General features: G+C 59.9%; 1 protein-coding gene across 1 annotated transcript; it reads right to left on the minus strand.

The window, feature by feature from the left end:
- Positions 1-592: 592 nt before the first annotated feature.
- On the minus strand, positions 593-24,374 carry WNT9A (Wnt family member 9A). The gene is made up of 4 exons (XM_069467477.1): positions 24,280-24,374; positions 4,330-4,586; positions 3,369-3,631; positions 593-1,075 (listed from the first exon to the last, which is right to left on the minus strand). Exons 1-4 carry the CDS (start codon positions 24,372-24,374, stop codon positions 593-595), a joined length of 1,098 nt encoding a protein of 365 aa, XP_069323578.1.
- Between the last annotated feature and the right edge of the window lie 824 nt (positions 24,375-25,198).

Raw genomic sequence — 25,198 nt, forward strand, 5'->3', positions numbered from 1 at the left:
TCAAACGACAAAGCAGATCAGAGGCAAACAGAGTTGGGGGAACGTGCAGGGACGGAAGGAGGCCCTCCCAGACCAGGGCTCGGCCGAGGGTGCTGGGTGGGGAGGAAGCCGCAGCCTGGGGGCGGCAGGGACGGAGGAAATAATAATTATTATATTAGTTAAATAATAATAAGAATAATTTAAAAGTCACTGATATTCACTCCAAAGAGAAGTGCTTGACGTCAGAGAAGGGCACTGTCCCCTGAGGCCGGGCAGGTGGGCAGCTGGGCCCCAGGGACCAGGCGGGCTCCGTCCTCTCCTAGTGGTTTCACTCTCTGAAGACAGTGCCGGTGCCGGGACGGCCCTGGCCAGGCCCGGACCCCAGGGGTGGCCGCGCATGCACGGAGGCTGCGTGGTCACGAAGGTGCACCCAAGGGCTGCTCCTCACCCGGGGCCTGGCGTGCTCGGGACAGGGACAGCTCAGAAAGCATCGGTGCGATGCTCTCGGGTCGGAAGAGGCGGCAGGGCCCGGGGCGCAGGCACGGCAGCTGTGCAGGCCAGACCGGACGCCGGCCCCCGCCCCAGCCGTGCACCTGCGTGCTGGTGGAGCCCCTCAGCCCTTGCAGGTGTAGACCTCCTCGCGCTGGGTGCACTGCCTGCACTCCACGTAGCAGCACCAGCGCACCTGGCACTGGCAGGGCCTCGTCACCACCCGGCTCTGCGTGTTGTGGCCGCGGCCGCAGCAGATGCTTTCACAGTTCTTCTCGCGGTGGCACCTGCGGCCGGCGGTGCCCGGGGAGAAGCGGCCAGCCAGGCAGAAGCTGGGCGAGTCGTCCAGGTGCACGAGCTCCGGGGTGCGGGGCAGCGGGTCACTGCTGCCCGTCCCCGAGGCCCGTCCCCGCGGCGGGGAGATGGCGCCCGCCTCACCGGTGGCCTCGTTGGTGGTGCTGCCCACTTTGAGCGCCGTCTCGTACTTGTGCTTCAGGTGTTTGCCCACCTCGTGGAAGGGCGCCAGCTGCCGCCAGCAGGTCCGCACCGTGCACGAGCCGGACACGCCGTGGCACTTGCAGGTGGTCTCGACGCCGGCCTTGATCACCTGGCGGGCGGGAAGTCGGGAGGGGCGCGTGAGGTCCAGGCCAGGCAGGCCCTGCAACTGCCCCTGCAGTCGGAGATGGCTGGAACCGTCACGCGTCTAGTCCGGGCTCCCAACTCACAGGCCTGTCCCTCCTCCTCTAAGCCACAGACTGCCCAGGACAGAGGCTCTGTGGCCAGCACCTCGGTCCCCACCAAGGCCACCCCTGCATCTTGAGGGGGTGGCTGGTCTTCACCCCTTTAAGACAGGCCCTTCCCACCCAAAGTCCGTCCCTGCGGGGGCTGCTCTGTGCAAGGACCGGGCCCTCTGCCCCGGCAGGTTCTCCCGTGTCTGGTCTCAGCGAGTCGTTCGCTACCCGGCGTAGGACACGTGTGACCTCACCCCGTGGTCTATATCTGAGCTGATCATGCACCCACCGACCCGCTCCCCCATCGGGCCAGGTGCTGTCGCCCGTGCAGGGGCTGCCCGAGCCCCGCAGGCCAGTGCGAGTCAGCTTGCTGGCGGGGGCAGGTGCAGACCCCACGGAAGTGCAGAGGCTGCATCTCCTGGTGAGAGCAACTTCTAGGGACAAAGGGAGCTCTGCACTCTAGGAGGGCTTCCGGGCAGCTGCGGAGGAGAGAGGGCTGCACCCCTCACCCATGACAGGCAGAGGCAGACACGGCCCAGCACGTTCCGGAGCTGGGGAGCTGCCAGGAACCCTGGCTGGGTCCTTCCCCACCCAGGACTTAGGGCCCCACCTGCAAAGACGGCCAGTGGGAAGGCCCCTTCCCAGGTGGGACCGGAGCCAGGCAGCTGAGCTCCCACGCCCGCCACCCCCGGGAGGGTCGGCTCAAGGAGGATTAAGAAACGTAGCCACCCTCTGGCCAGGCAACCGAAGAGTCACATTTAATGATGCTTTGCTGAGAAACCCGGAGCAATTTAATTAAAACATGGCTGACCCAGGCACAGCAGAGCTAATGGAGCACTTTTCACGTTCTGACTTTTCATTAATCGCTTACAAAAGGGCCAAGTGGGCAGGGAGGAGCCGGGTGCAAGGAGAAGAAAGGATGTTGCCTCCAGGATTTAATCCACCCACAGTGGCTCCCCCAGAAGAGCTCTACTCCAAAAGGGGGGAAATTGATTCTTGAATAAGTGGGTGATTCAGGACTCTGACTTCTCAATAAAGAGGGGCTCAGAGCAGGGCTGGCTCTAATTACCTCGCCCCGTCCCCAAGCTGGGGCTCCACGTCCCGACATGAAGAGGGCGGCGGAGCGGGAGGAAGAAATGCCCCTCAGCTCCCAACAAAGACGCTGGCCCTGCCCGTCCCACGGCCCTGGCTGAACCCAGCGGGAGCTCTGGGGTCCAGCTTGTTCAGGCACAGCAGGGGTGCCAGGGGCTGTCGAGAGCGAAGGTCACAGGACCGGATGCCTCATCCCAGCAGGGTGGACGTGGGCGCCAAGAGGCTGCAGGGAGCCCACAGGATGGCCAGAGAGCCAGGTGTGCCCGGCCAGCCACGCCGGCAGCCGGCAGCCCCCAGGAGGGCTCGCCAGAGAGCCAGGGGACGCATGCCTTTCTCCCTCGAGTCTTCCGAGTTGGGTTTCTGACCCTCAGAACAGAGCCCTGGCCACAGACAGGGCTGCTGACACAGAACTGGACTCCGCTGACTTGAGCGAGTGGGTTCCACGCCCACAGCCCTTCCCTGGGGCCCCGTGGCCACCACGCTGCCCACTGTGGCTGCCGTTGACCTAGGTCCTTAGTGACAAGATCGCACACTGCGCTGGCAGGGGAGGCCCGGCCTGACAGCCTCCTGGTGAGATGGCCTGACCAGGCGATGCTCCTGGTGACCTGCACAGGCGGGAACAGAGGCAGGTGGGCCCCTGGTGACCTGCACAGGCGGGAACAGAGGCAGGTGGGCCCCGACACACCCGGCTCCTCTCAGCCAGGAGCAGGCTGATCTCTGCTCTCCACGGGGTTCGTGGGGGCCCCCTCCGTGGGAGGACACAGGGGACCCTCCATGGGGGACCACGGGAGACCCCTGCATGGAGGACCACAGGCACTCCTCCAAGCCTGGTATCCCGCCTGCCTGGCAGGCAGGGAACCTGATGGGCCGGAGGACTCCAGGGCCCCAGCCAGCACAGCACCGGCGGAACAGAGGTGGCCGCCAGGCTCTCCTGCACCACTGACCACCCTGCCGGTGCCTGCGGCACCTCTGCGCCCTCAGCGCCCCCCCAGAGCCCCTTCCATCTCCCGCTCCCAGGGAGCTGACCTCCTGCCCGCACCCACGCCGCCCTGCTCAGCCCCGCGGGTCGCCACTTGCCTTTACACCCACGAGGTTGTTGTGGAAGTCCACGCGGGCCCGCAGGTCCTTGCTCGACCTCCTGCCCAGGAACTCCTTGACGAACTTGCTGCTGTACTTAAGGTTGTCCCCGCAGCCCCCCCACTGCCAGGCCTCGCGGTTCTCCAGGTCGGGCGCCTCGTCGCACGTGCAGCGCTCCATGCGCCCGGCGCTGCACGCCTTGGCCAGCGCGTGCGTCAGGCCGGCGGAGGAGATGGCGTAGAGGAAGGCGGTCTCCTTGAAGCCTGAGGTCAGCGGGATCCGGTCGGTGAGGCCCGGGGCCAGGCGGCCGGGGCTCTCGTGTATCTCGCATGCGCTGCAGCCGACCCCCCCCCCCCCCCGGGCGCGCGTTTCCCACGGGAGCTCTAGGCTCTTCGCGGCTGTTCAAGTCCGGGGGGAGGGGCGTGGGGTGCTGCACCTGTCTCGGCTGCCGTGGGCGCCCAGCGAGCAGGAGGCATTCGCACGTGACCAGGCGGGGAGTGGGAAAGAACTCAGAGCCCACTGGGGCTGCGGCTCTGGCCTGGTGATCAGAGACCCCCATTCCGGTCTCCAACCTACAAGCCCCGCTACAGGGCCCTTGGCAGGCCCTGTCCTGCCCTGCCCCTCAGGTCCCCAATTCTTAAACAAGGCTGTGGAAAGCCTCCCACAAGTGCCTGCGCCCTCACGCGGAAGAGCAGAGGACAGAAGAGGGTTTTTGCTTGGAGCAGAGGCCACTGGGCCCTTGGCCACCCGGTATGAGTCAAGTGCCATCAGGGCAGCCTGGGGCCCTGGCAAAGGCTGTGCAAACGCGCCGCATGCCACCAGCAAGCATTGCGCCTGCGCAGAAGGCAGGGCGGGGTCCTGGGAAGGCTGGGCCTGGAGGGGTCCGGGCGGGGCCTCAGGTCCCCTGGGGCGCAGCCTGAGGACGGTCCCTGAGGGTGGGTGAGGGAGGGCGCACACTCACCTCGCTTGAGCAGGCTGGCCCGGTAGCGGCCCTCCAAGGTGCAGTTCCAGCGCTCGAAGCGGAACTGGAACTGGCACTCCAGCGCGCTCATGCTGACGGCCTCCACCAGCGTCTCGGCCACGCCTGGGTCCCGGCGGCACATGCGCCGCTGCTTGCGCTCCAGCTTCAGCCGGTCGCAGGCCTTGTAGTGCGCCTGGGCTGCTGCCTCGGGCTCCAGGGTGAGCGGGAGGATGGTCAGAGGCTCGCTGCCCGTCAGCCTGGGCACCAGAGAGGCGACAGTGAGCCCCGGCCCACTGGGGACAGCAGAGCCAGACGCGCACAGCCCCACCGGAGAGCATCGTGGCCACGGAGGGAAGAGACAGATGGAGACCCCGGGAAGGACCCCCACGCACCCACCCCCTCCAGGCAGGTCACTATGGGGGTCTCTGCCAGGGGAAGCTGTTCTCTGGGTTTGGGACACACACTCTTGCGCCGAGCCACTGAGGCAGGACGGCAGGGGAGTACCCTGCAGCAGGACCCAGGGGACCTTCCAGCAAGTACCCAAAGTGCCCGAGTCACAGACCCCCCACAGCACAAGAGAGGCCCACGGGAAGGACAGGAGGACTCGGCAAGCCCTCCCAGCAGGGATTCTGTCCTGGGAGGAGGTTGGGGAGAGGCCGTGGAGTAAAGGCAGGAGGGTTCACACCAGGGGCCCAGGGGTCACTCCAGGGATCAGGGCGGGGCAGAGGGACCCTGAGCCCCCGGGGTGGGGCTAAGCAGAGGGAACGGGCTCCCCGGGAGCATCGAGTGTCATGTTATGGACGGCCAGGCACAGACGGCTCCAAGCCCGAGGCCAGAGACCGGAGGTCCCAGGACAGCTGCTCACTCGGACCCCAGCCAGGCGGGGCTGGGGCCAGAGCCCAGAAGAGCTACACCCCACACACAAAGGCAGCCCACATGGCAGAGACTGGAGACCTCCGTCCCCAGACAGGAATGTCACAGCTGTGCCCAGAACACGTGCCCCCGGAAAAACCACAGCCTCCCACCTGCACCTTCTTCGGGCCTGGATTCTCCAAGATGGAGCAGCTCCACGCCAGGGCCCAGCACCCAGTAGAGCCCTTATGGCAGGTGGCGTGGGGGGGCCTTGGGTGGCTGCAAAGCATAGCTGTGGGTGTGGACGGGGTCGGGGGAAAGGAGGCCCAGACACCAGGCAGCCTGTGTCCAAGCTTTGCACATGGGGGGCTGAAGCCAGGGGTCCCCATACGTGGTCTAGCCCACTCCTACCCTGTACATGGGGACAGAAGAGGTCAGCGGTCCCCCCACCCAAGCCAGCCTTTCCCCACCCTATACATGGGGACAGAGGAGGTCAGCGGTCCCCCCACCCAAGCCAGCCTACCCCCACCCTATACATGGGGACAGAGGAGGTCAGCGGTCCCCCCACCCAAGCCAGCCTACCTCCACCCTATACATGGGGACAGAGGAGGTCAGGGGTCCTCCCACCTGAATCAGCCCATCCCCACCCTATACACAGGGACAGAGGAGGTCGGGGTCCTCCACCTGGGCCCATAGCCTCGCCTGCCCAGCACAATCTGTCACTGGCCAGAGTTAGGCCAGAGCCTGTGGGGCCAAGATAGCTGCGTTAATGGTGAACTCCACCCCCAGCCTCTCTCAGGACGCTCCCTGGGGCAGGCAGACAGCAGAGCAGCCAGGTTGGGTGGGGACTTGCTCCAAGCTGCCCTGCCCTCCAGCCGCAGGACGCCCACCATGGGCCCCTGAGAGCCCCAGGCCCAGAGGCAGCTCCATAAACACAGCCACAGGCAGCTGACCCTGTGTGAGCCCAGGTGAGATCAGCAGGTGGTACCGTCTACACTGGCAGAGGGTGTGGAAGGAGGGTAGTCCCCGGCCCTGGAGTGGCCAAGGGTGGAGGCCCGAGGACAGTCACTAAATTCAGCGCTGCTCTTGGCCCCGGCCTCCCAGCCCCCTGCTCCCTCCACAGTCAGGGTGGGCTCAGCACGCGCCCAGCCCAGGGGGCTCTCGGCAAATAATCTCACAGCAGGGAAAGCTTCTCTCCGTGTGACTCAACCCAAAAGACGTTGAAAAGCTAATAAATTTGAGAATTTCAAAATATAAAGATCTCTGCGTGGCAGATAAAACAGCACAGAGTCAGAAGGCCCACAAATGACACACTGGGGAAGAGTCTGCAATTCACATCCCAGAGCAAGGGCCAACTCTGTGTGTGCGTGCTTGTGTGTGCAGACACACGCCTTTCCCATAAATCAATAACTAAAGGAATGACAGAAAACAAAGGGTATGAACCTACAGGTCCAGGGGAGGAAATATAGCTGGTTCTTAAAACCTATGACACAACGCTCAAGATCACACAAAGAAACGCCCGTTAAAACTACATGGATTAGCTGGGTGCCGTGGTGCCAGCCTGTAATCCCACACTTTGGGAGGATCATGTAAGGCCGGGAGATAGAGGCCAGGCTGGACAATGTAGCAAGACCCCCTCTCTATTTAAAAAAATAAAAAGCTATATTGATATATTATGTTTCATTCATCAGATAAGCACACATCGAAATATTTAACGAGATTATTGTCAAAGGTATGCCCCTCCATGACTGGAATTCCAGATTCATATATCTACACAATTTTAAAATTAACCCACTGCTATGGTCTGAAGGTTTGTGTCCCCCACTAAAATTTCGACATTCAAACCTAACCCTTAAGGTGACAGTATTAGCAGGTGGGGCCTTTTGGGGGTGATTAGGTCATGAATGGGATTAGTGTCCTTATAAAAGGGGCCCAGAGAGCTCCCTCGCCCCTTTTGCCACGTGAGGACACAGCAAGAAGGCGCCGTCTATGGACCAGGAAGTGAGGCCTCACCAGACACAGATCCGCCCGCCTGGATCTCAGACCTCCAGATCTGCGAGGAACGAACATTCGTTGTTTATAAGCCGCCCAGTCTACAGTATTGTCTTATAGCAGCCCACACGGACTAAGACACCCACCAATCCTCTTTCTAGAAACAGGCTGCAGATGTGTTGTACGAGGAGGATACGTCACACGGTCTGTAAGAAAGCAGCAGCCCTCTGTGCGCTGACGACGGACTGCCCCCTCGACGTGCTCAAGCAGAGGCCAGTGGCGTGCAGGTACCCTCTGCAAAGACCATCTTGCATGTTTGCAGAGCCCAGGACAGAGAAAACACCCACACGGAGGAAGCTCATTCTTCCCCACATAGCTGGGAGTTGTCTGCGTGCGTGGACGAGCTGTCCAAGCACGACAGCATTCTTTCAAAATACAGCACGTGGCACGGGGCAGCCCCCAGGCTCTGGTGTGCCCCAGGCTGCCTGGCACGGCGTGGCACAGGCCCGACCTGCCCCATGTGGTGCATCTAGCACTGGGCTCAGGGCAGCTGCCGTGGCAGTGTGTGCCGCAAGCTGGCCACAAAGGTAGGGTGGGAGTTCCCCTGGAGGAATCGAAGTTCATAAATTTACTGAACTTCCATGTTCGACCTTACCTCTTCCTGTTTCCGTCTCGCTTTAGAAATCCACCCCATCCCTGTATCCTAAACGATCACCCAAAAGCACCTCCGTCTCGAAGCTCTCCGTCTAGTTGGTGCCAACTTGCATATCGATGTAGCTGGGATCCAATGCCCTTCCCACAGGGGCACCTGGGCATCCCAGCATGACCCATCAGAGAGACCCCTACTCGCTGCCCTGCAAAGCCCCCAACAGCACTGCCGCGGTCGCTCGTGGCTCATTCCCGAGTTCTGTCCTGGGCCGACAGCACCCTGATGCTTTGCTGGGACTGTATCAAGAGCTCCTTCCTGCAGGTTCCTCCGGAAGTGCTAGCTCCGTTTGACTTTTAGAGCCGGCACGCCAGACCTCAGCACCCAGTGGGGGTGTTCCTGGGTCAGACGGCGAGAAACTGGAGTGTCTGCGGCATCGCGCCCTCGGTCAGTGAGCGTGGACTCGGGAATTCCTGCACTTCTCTCCAATGCCTTCCAGGGTCCCCCACCCAGGGGTCTTCCCTGGGGTAGACTCTGTCCCAGATTCCAGGTCGGATAACATCCCCAAATAAAACGTCTTTATAAAGCTCATTTTCTGTTTTGCCAACATACAAAAACACGATTGTGTCTGGTGCTGACTTCATATTCGGTGACCTGGCTATGCGTCACCATTCATCTCTAAATGGCCTTCAGATGTTCTATGTACACCATCACACAGTTTGCAGAACGATGAGTTTAGTTTGATTTTTTAAGTTTTTAATTGACAATAATTGTATATATTGGTGGGGTGCAAGAATGTTTGGATACATGTGTACACAGTGGAATGGCCAAACCAAGCCAATTAACATTCATGACCTCATCCGTTTTCCCTTTTCTGCAGCAAATCTCAAACTCTTATTCTTCCTGTCTACCTGAAACTTGGTCCTCTGGGCAGCACGTCTCCAACCTCCCCGACCCACCGCCAGCCTCCGGCGCCGCTATCCCGCTCTGCCTCTGCGAGTTTGACTTTTAGATTCTGCACGTGAGTGAGATCACGCAGTGTTCGTCTTTCTGTGCCTGGCTTACTTCATTTAACATAGTCCTCCAGGTTCATCCATGTTGTTGCAAATAACAGGATTTCCTTCTTTTTTATGGCTGAATTCGATTCAACTTGTGTATATAGGGTAAGCATCCCAAATCAAAAATCAAAAATACCACAAAATCTGAAATGTTTTGAGCACCAACGTGATGCTTAAAGGAAGTGCTCACTGGAGCATTTCAGATTTAGGATTTTCAGATAAGGGATGTTCAATTGCTAAGTATCTGCAAATATCCAAAATCCACAACATTTCTGGTGCCAGGACTTTGGATAAGGGGTACTTATCCTGTATACACCACATTCCCCCCATGTCTCTGCGGACGGGCTCCCGGGTAGATCCCGTGTCGTGGCTGTTGTGAGCAGCTGAGTGGACGTGGGCGTGCAGACGGCTCTTTGACCCACTGATTTCACTTCCTCTGGACGTATACCCCGCAGCGGGGATGCTGGAGCATATGCTGGTTCTATTTTAAATAGATTTTAAAGGGTGGCAGAGACTCAGACGCAAGACCCGGAAAACAGGCCAACAGAGCCAGATCTCGGATTGCTGCGTGAAGGAAGCAGACTCGATCTTGTTGGAGCCGTCACATTTGCGGTCTGTTAAAACAGCCAGCATCACCCCAGTTTGTACCCGGGCGAGCGCAGCCGTCCTGGTCTCGCTGCCTATCTTCAGAGGACCCCTTTCAAGATTCCACCATGGAGCACGACACCCAGGCAGCCTGTCCCAGGTCAAGCGAGTTCCCTTTGGTTCTTAGTTTGCTAAGAACTTTTAAAAATATAAATAGATGTTGACTGTTATCAAATGTGGTCCCTGCATCCTTTGAAGGTATGATTTTCCCCCTTTAATCTGCTAAGGTGAGGAATTACGGGACTTGATTTAACTGGAACTTTGCCTTCCTGGGGTCAACGTGGAAAAAAAGTCCGACCTGGTCAGGACGGGCCCTGCCCTTTTGTGCATGAGTTGGATGTAATCTGGTAATACCCTGCCCGGGATTTTTTGTCTGTATTTGTCATTTTCTTCTCTCATGCTCTTCCTGCCGAGTTTCGGTGTCTTTGTGAGATTTTCTGTTTAAATTTTTTGTAAGAGTTGGAGTCTGATGAGAATCGTACCTTCTTAAATGTTTGGAAGACCTGGCCATGAAGCTATCTAGGACTGAGCTTTTCTCGGTGGAAGGATTTCCTTTCTGACCCAGGTTCTGTTTTCGTATCTTTCTGGACATTTTTACTGAGATACACAGGCACACCTTGGAGATACCGTGCGTTTAGTTCCAGACCATTGTGATAAAGTGGGCCACACAAATCTTTTGGTTTCCCGGTGCATATCAAGTGATGTCTGCACTATACTGTAGTCTACTAAGCGTGGAATAGCATTATGTCTAAAAACACAATGTGTAAACCTTAATTGAAAATCCTTTATTGCTGAAAATGTTAACAATCATCCGAGCCTTCCGTGAGTCATAATCTTGCCGGCGGAAGGTCTGCCCTGATGCTGATGGTGCTGACTGGCCAGGGTGGTGGTTGTGGGCGAGAGGGTCTGTGGCAATTTCTTAAAATAAGGCAACAGTGAAGTTTCCTGCGTTGACTGACTCTTCCTTTCATGGAAGATTTCTCTGTCGCATGCAGCGCGGTTTGACAGCACTCTACCCACAGGAGACCTTCTTCCAGAATTAGGGCCAGTCCTCTCGAACTCTGCTGCTGTTTTATCAACTAGGTTTATGGAATATTCTAAATCCTTTGCTGCCATTTCAACAGTGTTCACAGCAGCTTCACCAGGAGTAGGTTCCATCTCCAGAAACCACTTTCTTTGCTCACCCGTAAGAAGTAACTCCTCGTCCATTCAGGCGTTACCCTGAGATTGCAGCAGTTCAGTCACGGCTTCAGGCTCCACTTCTGATCCCGGCTCTCTTGCTGTGTCCACCACATCTGCAGTGACGTCCCCGACTGAAGCCATGAAGCCCTCAAAGTCCCCCACGAGGTTTGGAATCAGCTTCTTCCAAACTCCTGTTAATGTTGCTATTTTGACCTCTTCCCATGAATCACAAGTGTTCTTAATGGCATCTAGAATGGTGAATCCTTTCCAGAAGGTTTGCAGTTTACTTTACCCAGGCCCATCAGAGGAATCGCTGTCTAGGGCAGCTACAGCCTTACAAAGTGTATTTCTTAAATAATAAGACATGCAAGTTGACATTACTCCTTGACCCACAGGCAGCGGAATGGATGTTGTGTTAGCGGACACGAAAACGACATTCATCTCCTTGTACGTCTCCATCCGAGCTGTACTTAGGTGACCAGGTGCATTGTCAATGAGCACTAATATTCCGAAAGCAATTTTTTTTTTTTCCTGAGCAGTAGGTCTCCACAGTGGGTCTAAAATATTCAGTAAACCATGCTGTAAACAGAGGTGCTGTCATCTGGGCTTTGTTGTTCCATTTCTAGAGCACAGGCAGAGTAGATTTAGTCTCATTCTTAAGGGATTCTCAGAATGGTAAATGAGCCCTGGCTTCAACTTGAAGTCACCAGCTGGATTAGCTCCTGACAAGACGGTCAGCCTGTCCTCTGAAGCTGTGAAGCCAGGTATAACTTCTGTCTAGCTACGGAAGTCCTAGCTGGCATCTTCTTCCAACAGAAGGCTGTTTCGTCTGCACTGAGAATCTACACTATGTTGTTAGCGCAGCCACCTTCATCAGTGACTTCAGCTCGACCTTCCGGATAACCTGCTGCAGCTGCTCCGTCAGCACTTGCCGCTTCACCTTGGACTTCTATGCTAAGGAGACGGCTTCTTTCCTTAAACCTCATGCAGCAACTTTGTGAGCTTCAAACTTTTCTTCTGCAGCTTCCTCACCTCTCTCGGCCTTCAGAGAACTGAAGAGAGTCAGGGCCTTGCTGTGGCTCTGGCCGTGGCTTGGGGGACTGCTGTGGCTGGTGTATCTTCCTTCCTGACCACTCAAACCTTCTCCCTCTCGGCAACAAGCCTGACTCACTTTCTCACCACTCGTGTGTTCCCTGGGGCAACACTTCCCATTTCCCTCAAGGACTCTTCCCCGGCATCACAGCGTGGCTAACTGTGACCAGGGGCCTGGCTTTCGACACGCCTTCTCACGGAACTGAGTCACTTCTAGCTTTTGATTGAAAGGGAGAGAGTGGGACTCTCCCTTTCACGTGAACCCTTAGAGGCCATCGTGGGGTTATCAGTCAGCGCAATTTGAATACTGAGGTGGCTCAGGGCACGGGGCGGCTGGGGAGAGGGAGGGAGACGGGGGACAGGCACGGGGGACGGGCCCGCCGGTGGGGCAGTCAGAACATATGTGTTTATGGCAAAGCTCACTGTCTCACACAGGCGCGCTTCTTGGTATCCCAAAACAATGACAATAGTGACATCAAAGATCCCTGCTCACAGATCACTGTAACAGATACAATAATAACGACAAAGTTTGAGATACTGTGCGAATTGCCACAATGTGACACAGACACGAAGTGAGCACAAGGTATGGGAAAATGGTGCTGACAGACTTGCTCCTTCAATTTGTGAAAAGTGCCGTATCTGCAAAGCGCAGTAAGGCCGAACACGGTCAGATGAGGCTCGCGCGTGACTCACACGCCATCCTCCACTTCCCAGCTGCCACGCCTAATGCCACTGCGCACATCCGCACACGCGTCTTTGTACAGATGCGTTTGTTCACTTTTCTTGGGTGCACACCTGCAAGTAGAATTGCTGGCTCACAGGAAACTAAGTTTAGTCCTTGGGGGAACTGTCAGAGTATTCCCACGGGGCTGCACCATCTGACACTGTCAAAATGCCCACTCCCTGTAATTACGATGGGGTTGGTCAGCATCTCTGTATCTTGAGTCCGTTTCTGTTATGTCATCTCTGGCTTTGTCCATTTCATCCAAATTTTCAGATTTATTGTCCTGAAACTGCTCATTCCTTCCCCCTTTGTGGGAGGAATCTGCAGTGTCTGAGGAATCTAGGATGCCCCCCAGACGGGGACTAATCCACGGAGCCTCCCCACTAGGTCAGTCTCAGACAGCTCCTAGACCGTCTTCTGAGCGACTTGTCATCCCTACTGTGTGCTTACTTCTAGCTGAGTAACATCTGCACCGTCACAGCGTCTTCCATTTCCTCTGAGGTTGGCTTCTGGTTCTTTCTCTCGCTTTTGAAGCGTAGTTTGCTCAATGCTTCCCAGTTTCTCTCCTCTTCTAGCATAAGCACTTCAGAGCTATCACGGTCATCATTTCCATTGCTCCTAAACTGCAGCCTTGGTCACAGCCCTAGGTCACTGCGTAGAGCCTCAGTCGCAGCCCCAACAGCCTCAGGTCGCCATAAAGAGTCTGAGTCACACCCTCAGGTCACTATACAGAGCCTGAGTCACAGCCCTAGTTCACCATACAGAGCCTGAGTCACACCCTTAGGTCGCTATACAGAGCCTGAGTCACAGCCCCAGTTCACCATACAGAGCCTGAGTCACAGCCCCAGTGCACCATACAGAGCCCGAGTCACACCCTTAGGTTGCTATACAGAGCCTGAGTCACAGCCCCAGTTCACCATACAGAGCCTGAGTCACAGCCCCAGTTCACCATACAGAGCCTGAGTCACAGCCCCAGTTCACCATACAGAGCCTGAGTCACACTCTCAGGTCACTATACAGAGCCTGAGTCCCAGCCCCAGTTCACCATACAGAGCCTGAGTCACACCCTTAGGTCGCTATACAGAGCCTGAGTCACAGCCCCAGTTCACCATATAGAGCCTGAGTCACAGTCCCAGTTCACCATACAGAGCCTGAGTCACCATCCGGCCCTCTTCTCTTTCTTGTTTCCAGATTCCCCCTGTGCCCTGAGCTCTCTGTGTTGGTGAGTTCCCTCCCCATCCTCTTCTATGCCACATCCAATGTCCTTGGAGTGTGGTGTCTCTCCCAGGGAGCCCTGATGAGACCAAGCACCTAACCAATACCCTCATCAACTCAGCCTCACGCCGAGAGGGTCTGGAGTCTTGGTTTACCTCTCATTTCGTACTTTCTGTTGACCATGCCTGTTCTGGCTGGGCTTCCCCCTCTCTTTTTGCCTATTTTGAGGCTTTTTCTGTTTTTCTACATTCTCCCTCCACTCATCTGAAGCTTTGTCATCTTTTACACTCGATACTACACCACACGTCTGTAACTTAACCCAACGATACCACAGCCTGAGAACACGACCCACGGGCGCCCCTGTCCCAAGTCACACACCCGTGGCTTTCGGTGGGGGCCTCACGGACGCTGCGTCACCGGTCAGCGCTCCCTCACCTGTGCTGGGGGGGCCACCCTCTCTGCGCCAGTGTCTTCCTGCACCTGGGGTGCCGGGCACAGCCTGCGGAGGTTGACGCCAACCCCGCGGCTCTCACACGTCCCCGCATGCTGTTTTCTCTGACACTGTGCAATTCTGCACCTTCAACGTCCCGTGGTTCTAACGTGCCACATGCCGGTGTGCGTGTGTTTCTGTGTTCCGCCTGGGAAGACACTGGGCTTCCTGAATCTTCCTGATCGCTTTATTCAGCTCCAGAAAAGGCCCCCCTGCTCCCGGCACATCCCGTTCCCGCTCCTCCCCCACCTCCTGGCGCCTCCCGGCACGGCGGTGTCTCACCCTCTCTGTTTTCCATCCATCTGCCTCTGCCTCTCGCTCTGGCTAATTTCTTCTGACCCATCTTCCAGTTTGCTAATTCCCTTCAGCTGTTTCTAATCTGCTGTTTAAATCAGTCTGCGACTTACATTCCCCCCCCCCCCCCACCTTTCTGTTTGGTTTTTCCCAACTTGCTGGGTCAGTTTTTGTGGTTTCTCATTCCTGGCAGATATTCCAAACTTATCTCCCTCCGGGTAGGCGGGAGAAGAACCGCCGCGGCGAGCACGCGATGCTCCGCTCACCCAGCCACGGCCGCCGTTTCGGGAACCTCGGCGGCATCTCCACATGCCCGGTTATCTCCCCCCTGCGCTGGGCACGGCATTTGCAAAACTGCTGGCAGGAATCATTTGAAGCAGAGGCTAAAGATACTATGGTGGGTTGAATGTTGCCCCCACAAAATATGGAACCTCAGAAAGGGTCTTATTCGGAACAAGGGTCTTTGCAGATGCAATTGAGGTAAGAATCTCAGTACGAGATTATCCTGGATAGGGTGGCCCAAAGTGAGAGGTGTCCCTACAAGAAACACAGAGAAGACAGAGACAGAGGAGAAGGCACCATGCAGACAGAGGCAGCGTGTGGAGCGATGTGGCCACGAGCCACGGAACGCACGGGTTTCCGGCCCCGCCAGCAGGGCAGGAAGGATGCTCTCCTGGAGCCGCCCGAGGGAGCGCAGCCTCCGCATGTCAGACTTCTGGCGCCGGACCGGGGCGGGAATGGATTCCCACTGTTTCAAGCCTCCCAGTTTGCGGTAGTGTTAGTCCCAGGATGCCAATACCGATGTCAGAAAGGCTCTCTGTATGTGCACACCGGCGGGATCCCAGAGCCACTTCCAGTCCCAGACCCAGCCCACCCGAGACCAAGGCAGAGGCCGGGGCCCTAGACCACGCCGGGGACTCAGGCCATCGCCTGCACAAGGCTGTGCTCTTGGGGTCCCCCCGGGCTGTGGGAAGGGTCTCCTCTGAGTGTTCCCGCTGGCAGCACGCCTGGCCTCTGCTAGGTCCCCTCATCCTGTGACACCGTCCAAACCAAACTCCCTGTTTTTTCAACATCTATTCTTATTTCTATGGGTGCCTGTCATCCATTAATTTCATCAGCTCCTTGGCATTTTTTAAAGTTAAATACATATATACATACGCACACACAGACGTGCCCACACAGACACACATGCATATACACGTGCACACACATGCAGACAGACACACTCATACAAACCTCTACACGGATACACGCACATGTGCAGCTACATCCACACAAATCCATACAGAGACATGTGCGTAGATGCATTCACACATGCACACACACCTGTGCACACGGACATACACGTGTACACTCAGACCCACACAAACTCATACAGAGCCATTTACACAAACACACGTATTCTCACATGCACATGCACGGAGGCACACTCACACAGACGCACATGCATACACGCACACACACACAGACGTGAAAATCCGGCCTTATCGTTTTCCAGCAAGAAGACCCTGAGTCTCCTGGGCCCGTGACCAGAGAAGGCGTCTATACTCACCGATGTCCTCACATCTCCACGTCACCCCGGGAACCCTGGTGGGGATGTTTTCAGCTCCACTACACAGGCAGGAACCTGAGGCTTGCAGACTTAACTGACACAGCCAGGCCTGCACGGCCCATGGGAGAGACAGGCAGGACCGGGCCCAGCTCCTCAAACGCTGACGCAGCCTCTAACCTGGCGGCAGCCCCACCACGGCCCACAGCCTGCACCGGCTCCCGGCTTCTCCACGGGACGCCCGCATGCCCTAGTCACAGCCACGTGAAAGACGCCCGCTGGAGAGAAGGAAGAACGTCCAAGCAGGGCGGCCAGGCAGCCACACGTGGCTGGGGCTGCCGTTCTGGATGGCACAGAGCGGATACACGCTGCAGACGGTTCCAGACGGCACTGGCCCCGGAGTGACCGAGCCGCCCAGCTGAGCCCGGCAGGCGGCCGGGGCACTGCACTGGCCCTGTGGCAGCTCAGCAGAGACCCCACCTGAGCCCCACAGGGAGCCAGGCAGAGGGAGCTGAACTCAGGGGCAGCTCCCCCCTCCTTGGGCCAGGCCTGAGGCTGTCATCTCCCAGCTGCTTGGGGACTGGGCTGTCCCCTCTGAAGACCCAGCCAATCACACAGCACGGCCCCGAGGGCGGCCAGGTGGTCCCTGCCCTCAGACGGAAGCCCAAGAGATATAGGCAGACCCTCCACGGGAGGACGGGTCCCCAAGGCTGGCCTCCGACCACCCCAACGGCCACCCCGCCCGGGAACCTGGCTCTCCCCAGGGCTGAAGCACAGGGAGAAAAGGCTGCAGCTTCAGGAGCCTCAGCGCCCGCCAGTGAAACCTCAGCCCCGCCAGACAGCGTTGAATTTCTCTGCGAAACAAAATCAAAACAAATTCCAGCGCTGGGAAACTGGTGCTGGGCTTAAGCCTCCATCCTGCCCACGGTCTGCGACTCAACCTGGCCTGTGTGCAGCCTCCAACCTGAGCCTGTCTGCTGCGTCCTTCAGGGCTGCAGTGTCACCTGGGGCCCAAGTGCCCGGGGCGGGGGGCGGGGGGGAATAGGCAGCCCTGCGTGGACCAGGAGAGCTCCCGCCACACCACCCTGGGAGGAAGCCAGGTTCCTAGGGGACAGAGAACCAATGCATCCAGCAAACTCCAGCACCCTGAGACCCCAGGTGCTGCCTGCCGAGCCTGGCATCCTCGACCCTCACAGAAACGTCCCCATCCACCCCCGCTGTGAGCTCCCTGTGTCTCACGGCAGCCCCCAGAGTGAGCCCCGCCCTGCCCCTGTCTGCAGCACCAGGGAGCCCCCCAGACCAGATGATGGAGGCCAACCCAGCCCCCACCCAGATCCTGAGGGCCGCCTGACGGACTGCCTCCTTTCCAGGGCAGGACCCCTACGGGTAAGGTGTGGGGGTGGAAGATTCCGGAAGGAGCCTGCGTCGCCAGGCCACCTCTATGCCTGGTGACCACAGCCCCCTGTGGCCCTCCTGGATGGCTGCAGACATGCACGGCTGCCCAGCTGGCAGGAGAGGCAGAGCCAGGGGACCCTCTGGTGGCCGCCAGCATCCTCTCGTGGGTCGTCTTCCTCCCTGAAGCTCGCTCTCCCCAGGGCAGCACAGATGGGAAACCCCAGACCTCGCCCAGGTCCCCCCACAGCCTGCAGCAACCTCAGGGCTGAGGCCTCTGTCCTCGTCTGTCCGGGAGAGACACTGGCCCCGCCGTGCTCCGGCTCTGGGAGCCTCCAGCAGTGTCTCCTCCTGGGCCAGACCTCCAGCCCACTTCCCCTGGCTGTGTCGACCTCAGGTATCGCTAAGAAAAACAAACGCAGCTCGCGGCTTGCCTTTTTCCAACGCCTCGTCCGGCTGCCCGGCCTGAGGTGCAGCGGCTGCCAGCTGGGCGGCCAGGTTTCCTCCTGCGGGCAGCGGCGCCAGGCCAGCGGGGACCACGCCGGGAGGGGCCGGACTCCAGGGAGGGCTGGGCCCACGGGTCACGGAGCCAGGGGCGGCCTGGTGCCACCCAGGTCGGCAGACACAGCAAGACCGTCCCTAGCCACCTGCTGCCCAGCTGGGCCTGGCCAACAGATGTGCTTGGATATTAACCCCTGAAAGCAAACCAGGGGATCTGCATGGCTGCTTTGGCGTGGCCACCAGACACCTGGTCCACCGTCCACACACCAGAAGATGAGGTGGCCTGGCAGCTGGACTGAGCCACATCCGGCCACAGGCGTGGACACAGCCCAGCCTAAGTCAGGGACCTGTAGGACGGGGGGCTGGGCTGTCGAGTGAATAAACACCGTGGACCCCCACGGCGGGGCAGAGGGACCCCCTACAGGATGCAGACTCAAGGGAGCCTTTGGGCAGGGGACACACTGTGTAAGCTCAGAGGAGACCTCACAGGGGGACCCTCCTAGCCTGCCCCAGAGCAGAGCTTCCAGGGACAAAATGACACATCCAGGTGGTCATGGGGCCTCCCAGAAGAAGTGACAACCCAGGTAGACGCTGGTAAACAGGAGAGATGGCACCCCCTGGCTCCCAGCCCCATCAGGGGTTGACTTCCAGCCACAAAGCCTGGGGCCTGGAGACACCCTCGAGCAGCCCACCCGCTGGGTTCCAGGGGCCTGGCTTGTCCTCCACAGCCACACGGAGGCTTGTGCCAGGAGCCTCCCACTCCCCTGACAACTGTGTCTCTCCTAGCCCTGGCTGGGGTGGGCACAGCAGGGCCACTCCCGCGCCTGCCCAGCACAATGCACAAAGGGCGCCGGGTGCCCGGCAGGCCGGGATTAAGAGGGCCAAGCGCCGGAGGCCTGTCAACAGGTGTCGTTTTCCTGCAGCCAGCACAGAGGAGCCAGGCGGCCCGGCCCTTATCACCTCAGCCCCCTCCCTGGGGTCCAGGCCTCCCGGGAGGAATCTGTGCCCGTGCATTCCTTCCTGGGGGCAGAGTTACCCACACGCTTCTCCTCTGACGGCCCAGCCCCGGGAGTGGGGAGCGTGGGACAGCATGGGGAGGCGTCCCGGGCCCAGGGCCACCCTGGGAGCTGGTGGAGGGTCCGGGCGCCTGCTGGTGCCTGGTGGGTCCTGGCCCAGGGTGGGCACCCGAGCCACAGTGGCAGGAGGCAGGGCGGGTGTGAGGCAGGGACAGCGGCAAGATTAGGCCAGCTGTCTCCCCGTCCAGACGGCCGCCGGCTGCGGGCAAGACATCTGCTCACACAGCTGAGGGAGGCCAGGTGACGGCTGCTTCCTGCTCACCTCAAATCCCACCACGAGGCCACAGCCACAGCTCCCCAGTCCCTTGGGGGAGCCGAGGACCCTGGGGCCAGGGCCCTTCCTGCCTGGCCTCCACAGGCTGGGAAGCCAGGCACCTAGGTCCCTCTGCTGGCCATGGGGGCTTCTGGGCCAGGAGCCCTGGAAAAATGCCCTCTCCTTTCCAGGCAGGAAGCCTGGGCCGCACCTCTGGCCTCTCCCCTCCATGCTGAGGTCCCTGGGGACTCTCTCTCCTCAGCCCCCTGCCAAGGTTCCCCTGCAGGACCACTTTCAAGGAGCCCCCACGATCTCCCAGAACTAGGCCCACCACCTCCTGGGCCCTTCTCTCCCCACACCCCCACCCCGATGCCCTGGGAAGCTCTGTATGGACTGTCCTCCAAACTCAAGGCCCCATGGGCTTCCTGGGGTGTCCTGAGGCAGAGGAAGAGATCTCCAGGGACAACACCTGCCCAAACCCAAGCCTGAGCTTCTTGGCCGTTCCAAACCCCTTGATGTCCCAAACCCCAGCCTGCTCCATCCAGGGCACCCACCCCAGGCCCCACCAAGGGATCACCCCGATATCCCCTTCCTACCAGCCCCTCTCCAGCCCCAGACACCTCCCATTCTCTCTTGCCTACCTCTCCAACCCACCATGCAGCCTGGTGATGCTATACCTACTTCTCCTTCTCTGATCCCTCTAGGGACCAGCGGGACACATCTTGTCCAAGCATCCTGTAGGCCTGGGCAGGGGCCACTCTGTTTGCTTGGCCGAGCCCCAGGCTTGGTCCACTCAGCCAGGCTGGGGGGCCCAGGATAAGGAAGGTGTGTGCCAGGGTGCTGCCGCCTCCGTGTGCAGGGGTGAGAGAGTGCCCACCAGTTCACAGGTCGAGAGACAGGGTTCTCCTCAGTCCAAGGAGAGATCCATAATATATAAAGAGCACTTACAATTCAAAAACAAAAAGATGCACAACTCTATGAAAAAAATGGGCAAAGGAACTAAACAGATGTTTCTCCAAAAAAGATATACAGGTAGCCAAAGAGCACATGAAAAGAAACTCAGTATTACTGGCCATCAGACAAGTGCAAATGAAAACCACAAAACCACGCCATTCGTACCCACTGCAATGGCCAGAATCAAGAAGCAGAAGAGAAAACGAGCGTCAGCGAGGATGTGGAGAAACGGAAACCCCGGCATGCTGCTGGTGGGAATGCAATGGCGCAGCCACTTCGGAAACCAGTTTGGCCGCTCCTCCAACGATTAAACACAGAGGTCCTCCTTGACCTAGCAATTCTGTTTCTAGGTATGGACCTCAAAGAACTGAAAACACACATACCCACACACACACACAAAATTAAAACAGATACACCCATGTTCATGGCAACATTATTCGTAACAGCCAAACGGTGGAAACCACTCAAACATACATCAGCTGACGAACGGGTTAAAGCAACCGTCGTGGATCCATCCGGTGGAGTGTAACTCAGTCCTGAGAAGGAACGAAGCACTGATTCATGCTTACGACGGGGATGAACCTCAAAAGCATTATGCCACGTGAAAGCAGCCAGACAGAGGCCACATACTGTATGATTCCATTTCTGTGAAATGTCCAGAATCGGCAAATCCGTGGAGACAGAAAGCAGATTAGTGGTTGCCAGGGGCTGGGAGAGGGGACCGGGAGTGACTGCTTAATGGGCATGAGGTTTCTGGGGTGAGGAAAACATTCTGGAATGAGATAGCGGTGAGGGCTGTACCGCCTCGTGAATATACTAAAACCACTGAGCTGTACACTCCAAGAGGGTGGATTTTACAGGATGTGAATTATGTCCAATAACAAAAAGGGAGCCTCGGTCGGCCCTAACATCCACCAGGCCCCCAATTCCGAGGGGTCCCCTTCCCGCAGCCTGGGTTTTCAGGCTGGTTCCATGCGCCCTTCCTGCACTGACGTCTGGCTTTGGGGATGTGGCTGGGGACACCTGGCCTGGGCTGTGAGAGCATTCCCTCGGGTGCCAGGCTGGGTCTTCCGCCCACCATTCCACTGCCTAAAGCTGCCTGGTGCAAGGGGCCGCCACCAAGAAACAGCCTCAGGGCCCTCAGAGAAGAGACCAGCCTCCCGAGGGCCTGTGCTGGGGGCTGGCTCACTGCATGGGACCCCTGAGGGAAGGGCCGCAAGGTGCCCGGCAGCGGGCGACCTGGGAGCTGGGAGCAGGGAGCCCAGGCCCCACCAGGCCAGGAAGGGCCTCAAACCCAGCCCCAGATTCCAGAACTGGGGTCTGGGGCTTCCCTTCTAAATTCCAGAGCAGCCCAGTTGGGGGAACAACCCCTGATGTTTTTGTCATTATCTCACCTAAGAACACCACCCGGAGAGGGCAGGGTGCCAGGGAGCCCTCCCCCAACAGGGGATAAGCCCAAAGCCCTAAACCCGCCCAGGCCCACCCTCCAGGGACAGGATCTGAATTTGCACCCTGATCCCACTACATGACGCCGTGGCAGCCCTTCCCACTCACCCCTCTGTCAAGAAGGGTACAGGGCCCCAGGAGAACCAGATGGAAAGGCCACCTGCTAATCCGGCCGGGATGCAGGGCCTGGCCAAGTGGAGGCCGGGAGGGGTCCGGCCCAGTGGCCAGAGGCCTCCAGGAGGGCAGCCCCAGCCTGCAGGGTTGGGTTGCAGCTCGGGGAGGGGGAGGGGAAGGGGGAGGGGAGGGCGCCCGCAGGCCCACGTGACCCTCCCCCAGGCCAGCCTCTCCGCCCCAGGTTCCTGGGATGTAACTGGAGCCTCATTCCTGCCTGGGAGCCTCCGTGCCAGGCAGAGCTTTCGAGAGGGGGAAGGGTAGAGCACAGCCCTGGAGCCCAGTGGCTTCTCCCCACTCCCTGGACAGGGGCCGGGGGGGACACTCAGCACCCCCTGCAGCGAGACCCCCCACAAGCCCCAGATCCCAGCCAGAGAGGCATCCAGATGAGAGCTCACCTCATCCCCACTTCAATTCCCCGGCCCCCTGTCGGGAACCCACTTAAGGGGGTCCCAAGGTCTCCTGCAGCCCAGCTGCCCGGATGGTGTTCAGCTTGCCCCCACCCCGGAAGCTTCCCTGGTTCAGGGAGGTGCCCACCCTCGGTCCATCAGAGTCCTAGCTGCCCCCCAGGGCAGCACACCTGCCCTCTGGACTCCCCACGAGGAAGCTGCACGGAGAAATGCAGACTCAGTTAGGACTCAGAAAACCACCCATCGTGGTTCCTCACAGCAGGGCCCAGCAGCGGTGTCGAAGCCCCTACTCTGTGCTCAGAACAGCCAGGATTCACTCCCTGCAAGGGAACTAAAACGCTCACACATACACACACGCACACCAGACGCACACGAATCTACCGGAGCTCACTGACTTCCCCTGAGGTGCAAAGCTCAGGGTCAGGTGGCAGAAGGGAAGGCCGGGACCGGACCCCAAGCCCATCTCCCACGCATCGGGTCAGCAGCCGGGAGATCCAGGCAGAGCAAAGCCACTGAGCACAGACAAGGCCAGGGTGTGTCCCCAGCCTGGGGAGCGGAGCTTCCGCTGGGCCTGGAGAGACGGAAGGCACAGCTGGCTGACAAGGCCGCCGTGACTCACCGTGGACCTGTGGCCAGACGGCCATCCTCGGGCCCTCCCTCCTGCCCTGGCGGGGGTGAGGCTACGGGCTGCACAGATGGTGTGCAGGGCTGTGCCAGCCTGGGCCCAGGGCCGGACCCACAGCTGGAGCCAGGAGAGGGCTGCGGGCGGGGCCGGGGAACAGAGACACCGGCTGACCCTGGAAGATGACCCAGGAGAAAGGAACAGAGAGAGAAGAAAGGGGGAGAAAGAAAAACACAAAAGGAAAGTTTCCCATGAAAATATTTTATTTTCTTTGAGAACAGGATACACCTGCAGGGCTCCTCGGCCCAGCCGGCCTCTCCCCGCCCTGGCGGGTGCCAGATTCCTGAACCAACGGGGCCCTCTGCCGGCCAGGCCGTTGCGCGCCAGCGCCCGGGCCAGGGGCGAGGGAACAGGTGACCGGCGGAGGGCGGCGGCCCAGCGCGCCCAGGACTGGGTCTGGGACTTCGGGGCCGGCCGGGGCTCCGAGGGGCGGCGTCCGGGGTGGCAGGCAGGGAGGGCGGGGAGACCTGGGGCGCTGCCTTGCATGGTGCCACCCTGGAGCTCAGCATGCCCAAAGCGCAGCGAGGATCCCTCTAAAGGTCGCTGGGCTGGACCTCTAGGACCTGGGAAAGGAGCAGGAGGAGGAGGAGGAGGAGGAGGAGGAGGAGGAGGAGGGAGCGAAGAAAGGAAAGGCGGAGACGGACGCGCAAACACCACCGCAAACCGCTGCTGCAGAGACCCGCGAGTGCGGGTGGCGACCCCGCGGGACGCCCCGGCCGGGCCCTGAGCACCGGGCCAGGTCCCCCAGACGCGCTCCCGTGGGCCGGGGCCGCGGCCGAGTCCCGGGCAAGCGTCAGAAGCAAAGCGCAAGAAAAATAAATTCCTCCAGCTTGGAGGGTTTTTTTTTTTTCCCCTCCCTTTGGGGCTTAGTGCAAGGAACATCTGGATTTTGTACGTATTTTTTTGTTATTGTTAAATTAACTTCTCGAGGAGAGAAAGGGGGAAAGCTGCAAGGGGGGTGGGCGGGCAGGGGCTGGGGAGGCTCCAGCCTTTTGGTAAGAACACGGCGGCCCAAGGGAGCCAGGTCCTGATCCTGGTCCCCTAAGCGCCAGGCAACCTAGCTCACGACTACTACGACGACGACGACTCTGGGGTCACGGAGGACCGCGGCCCCGCTCAAGTCCGTCGGGTCCTCCTGCCTCTCTATCCCCGCCGCGCCGCAGGGGACACCGACCCGGACAGACCGACGCGCGCGCCGCCAACAAACAGCTCCAGGCAACCCGGCCCGAGCACCTGGCCCGCACCGCCCCGGGGGGCTCCTGGCACCCCCGCCTCGGCCGCGCCGCCCCCGCCCGCTCGTGCGCGCGGGCCTCCGAGGACACCTACCCGAAGTAGGCGGCCGAAGGGCGCAGCGCGGCGAGCAGCAGCGTCAGCCCGAAGGCCGCGGCCAGCCAGCGCGCCAGCAGGGGCCCATCCAGCATCTTGCCGCGCCGCGGCGGCTCACCATCGCGCTCCCGGCTCCGCGCAGGGCGCGCCGCGGTCGCCGCCCTCTTATAGCGCCCGCAGCCGCGGCCGCGGGGGCGGGGCGCCGGCCAGCTGGGCCCGGCCCCACCCCGCGCGGAGGGGCGGGGCCGGGAGGGGCGGGGCAGGAGGGAGGGGCGCACGTCGGCGCCAGGGGCGGGCCGAAACCCGAGCCTCGCCCCGCCCCGCCGCGCCGCCTCCCGGGCTCGGGCGCGGGCCGCCCGCTGGTGGGGAGGGGAGGGCGCGCTGGGGGCTGCGAGAGCCCGAGGGGCCGGGGAGGGGCGGGGGACCGGGAAGAGGCCGGAGCGTTGGGGAGGGCCAGGGGGAACTTGGGGCGGCCGTGGGGGCGCCGGCGAGGCGTGGCGGCCCGGCTTGCGGGCGGCGGGGCTCCAGACCCGGACTCACGAGGGTGGTGCCGCGGGGGACCCGGCTGTCTGCCCCTCCCCCGCCCCGAGCTGGGGAGGGGACACGCGCCGGCAGGTGATGCCCACGCCCCTTTGCGCGTTCTGACCCCTTCGGTGAGCGGGGCCGAAGTGGCGCTCCTCCCCGGTGGGCGCTTTAGCCGCCTTGGGCCTGGGCATGAGGATACCTGGCCCGCTGGGGGTGCGGGGTGAGGCGCTCGACCTTTGGGGGCCTCGGTGGTCTCTCCGTTCTTAAATCACGGGAGGGAAGCTAGTGGCTGAAGTCACTGCCAGACCGGGTGGCAGGGAACAACCTTCTCAGAGCCCAGGTTCTCTCTGGGGATGACAGACAGGACCAAGGGGACTTCTGGGAGGAAGGTGCA

The sequence above is a fragment of the Eulemur rufifrons genome, chromosome 4 (assembly GCF_041146395.1).
Source record: "Eulemur rufifrons isolate Redbay chromosome 4, OSU_ERuf_1, whole genome shotgun sequence".
In the NCBI taxonomy this organism is placed as follows: Eukaryota; Metazoa; Chordata; class Mammalia; order Primates; family Lemuridae; genus Eulemur; species Eulemur rufifrons.

Bases quoted from the DNA above. Each gene is read 5' to 3' on its own strand.
- WNT9A (XM_069467477.1), bottom strand. From the start codon at position 24,374: ATGCTGGATGGGCCCCTGCTGGCGCGCTGGCTGGCCGCGGCCTTCGGG. The intron at 4,587-24,279 runs GTAGGTGTCCTC...TCTGGTGCCCAG, and splicing joins CCTTCGGCCGCCTACTTCGG to GCTGACGGGCAGCGAGCCTC. The intron at 1,076-3,368 runs GCAAGTGGCGAC...CCCGCCCGCCAG, and splicing joins ACAACCTCGTGGGTGTAAAG to GTGATCAAGGCCGGCGTCGA.